The 848-nt window shown below is 57.2% G+C and overlaps 1 protein-coding gene across 1 annotated transcript; it reads left to right on the top strand.

The window, feature by feature from the left end:
• Window positions 1-97: 97 nt before the first annotated feature.
• On the top strand, window positions 98-700 carry VOLCADRAFT_108806 (uncharacterized protein; the record flags this gene model as incomplete). Its single annotated transcript, XM_002959922.1, has 1 exon — window positions 98-700. Exon 1 carries the CDS (start codon window positions 182-184, stop codon window positions 698-700), a length of 519 nt encoding a protein of 172 aa, XP_002959968.1. The 5' UTR covers window positions 98-181.
• Between the last annotated feature and the right edge of the window lie 148 nt (window positions 701-848).

Here is an 848-nt window from a genome sequence, read left to right as displayed (position 1 = left end):
AAGGACCCATACCTCACAATACGAACATTATTGTGGCTATGACAATTGTCTTAGGTGGACCCGCAAATATGGTAATAGGATAATTTGCATTTGGGAGCACAAACAGTACTACTTTTTCGACCACTCGGCTTCTGAACAGTGTTCCGGCTGTCAGCCGAAACTAACTTTTTCCCGCCGAGGCATGCACCAAGTCGTCCTCTACCCTCCTAACCAGCCATGGGTCAGGCGTGATGCTGGAGCTCCCCGGCAAGCCGTCCCGCTTCCCTCGACGCCGCCGACTCGCCGCCCTTGCCTTTCGGGGCGCCGCTCCGGCGTTTTGTTCAGCGCCGCACCGGGACCGAATCCCACCGGACCATCCTCGTCATCCCAACCAGATGCAGCCCAAAAGCGTGCCGAAATCACAGCAAATGTGGAGCGCGCGGCAGCGATGGTGGGCGAGATCGTCAACGAGGTGACGCGCGAGCTGTTTGTCTCAGAGGCCGTTGCCTACATCCAAAACGACCGCGCCGATCAGACTGAGCTAGTGGCTGTGCGCGAAGCTGTGGCGCGGCGCCTTGACTTCCTGGACGCCAACTTCCTCACCACTCTGGCGGGCTTCATCCGTGCCTGCGAGCAGCGCGGCGACTCGCAGTTGTGTCGCATGCTGACCGCCATCCACGAGGAGGTTCTGCGGCTGGGCTGGGGAAAACGGTTAACGTAACCTACACACATATGTATGCTACATATGGCTCAGAATTGTGGTCATGTGCGATGAAACGTATTCGTGGCGCGGCTCCTGTTAGAGCTGGAAAAAGAGGATAATGGTTAAAGACATCTCCCACACCAGCGAACACGATGGGGATCCTCAG

The sequence above is a fragment of the Volvox carteri genome (genome assembly GCF_000143455.1).
Source record: "Volvox carteri f. nagariensis unplaced genomic scaffold VOLCAscaffold_1475, whole genome shotgun sequence".
NCBI classification, from domain to species: domain Eukaryota; kingdom Viridiplantae; phylum Chlorophyta; class Chlorophyceae; order Chlamydomonadales; family Volvocaceae; genus Volvox; species Volvox carteri.
This window is presented reverse-complemented; position numbering and strand designations above follow the sequence as displayed.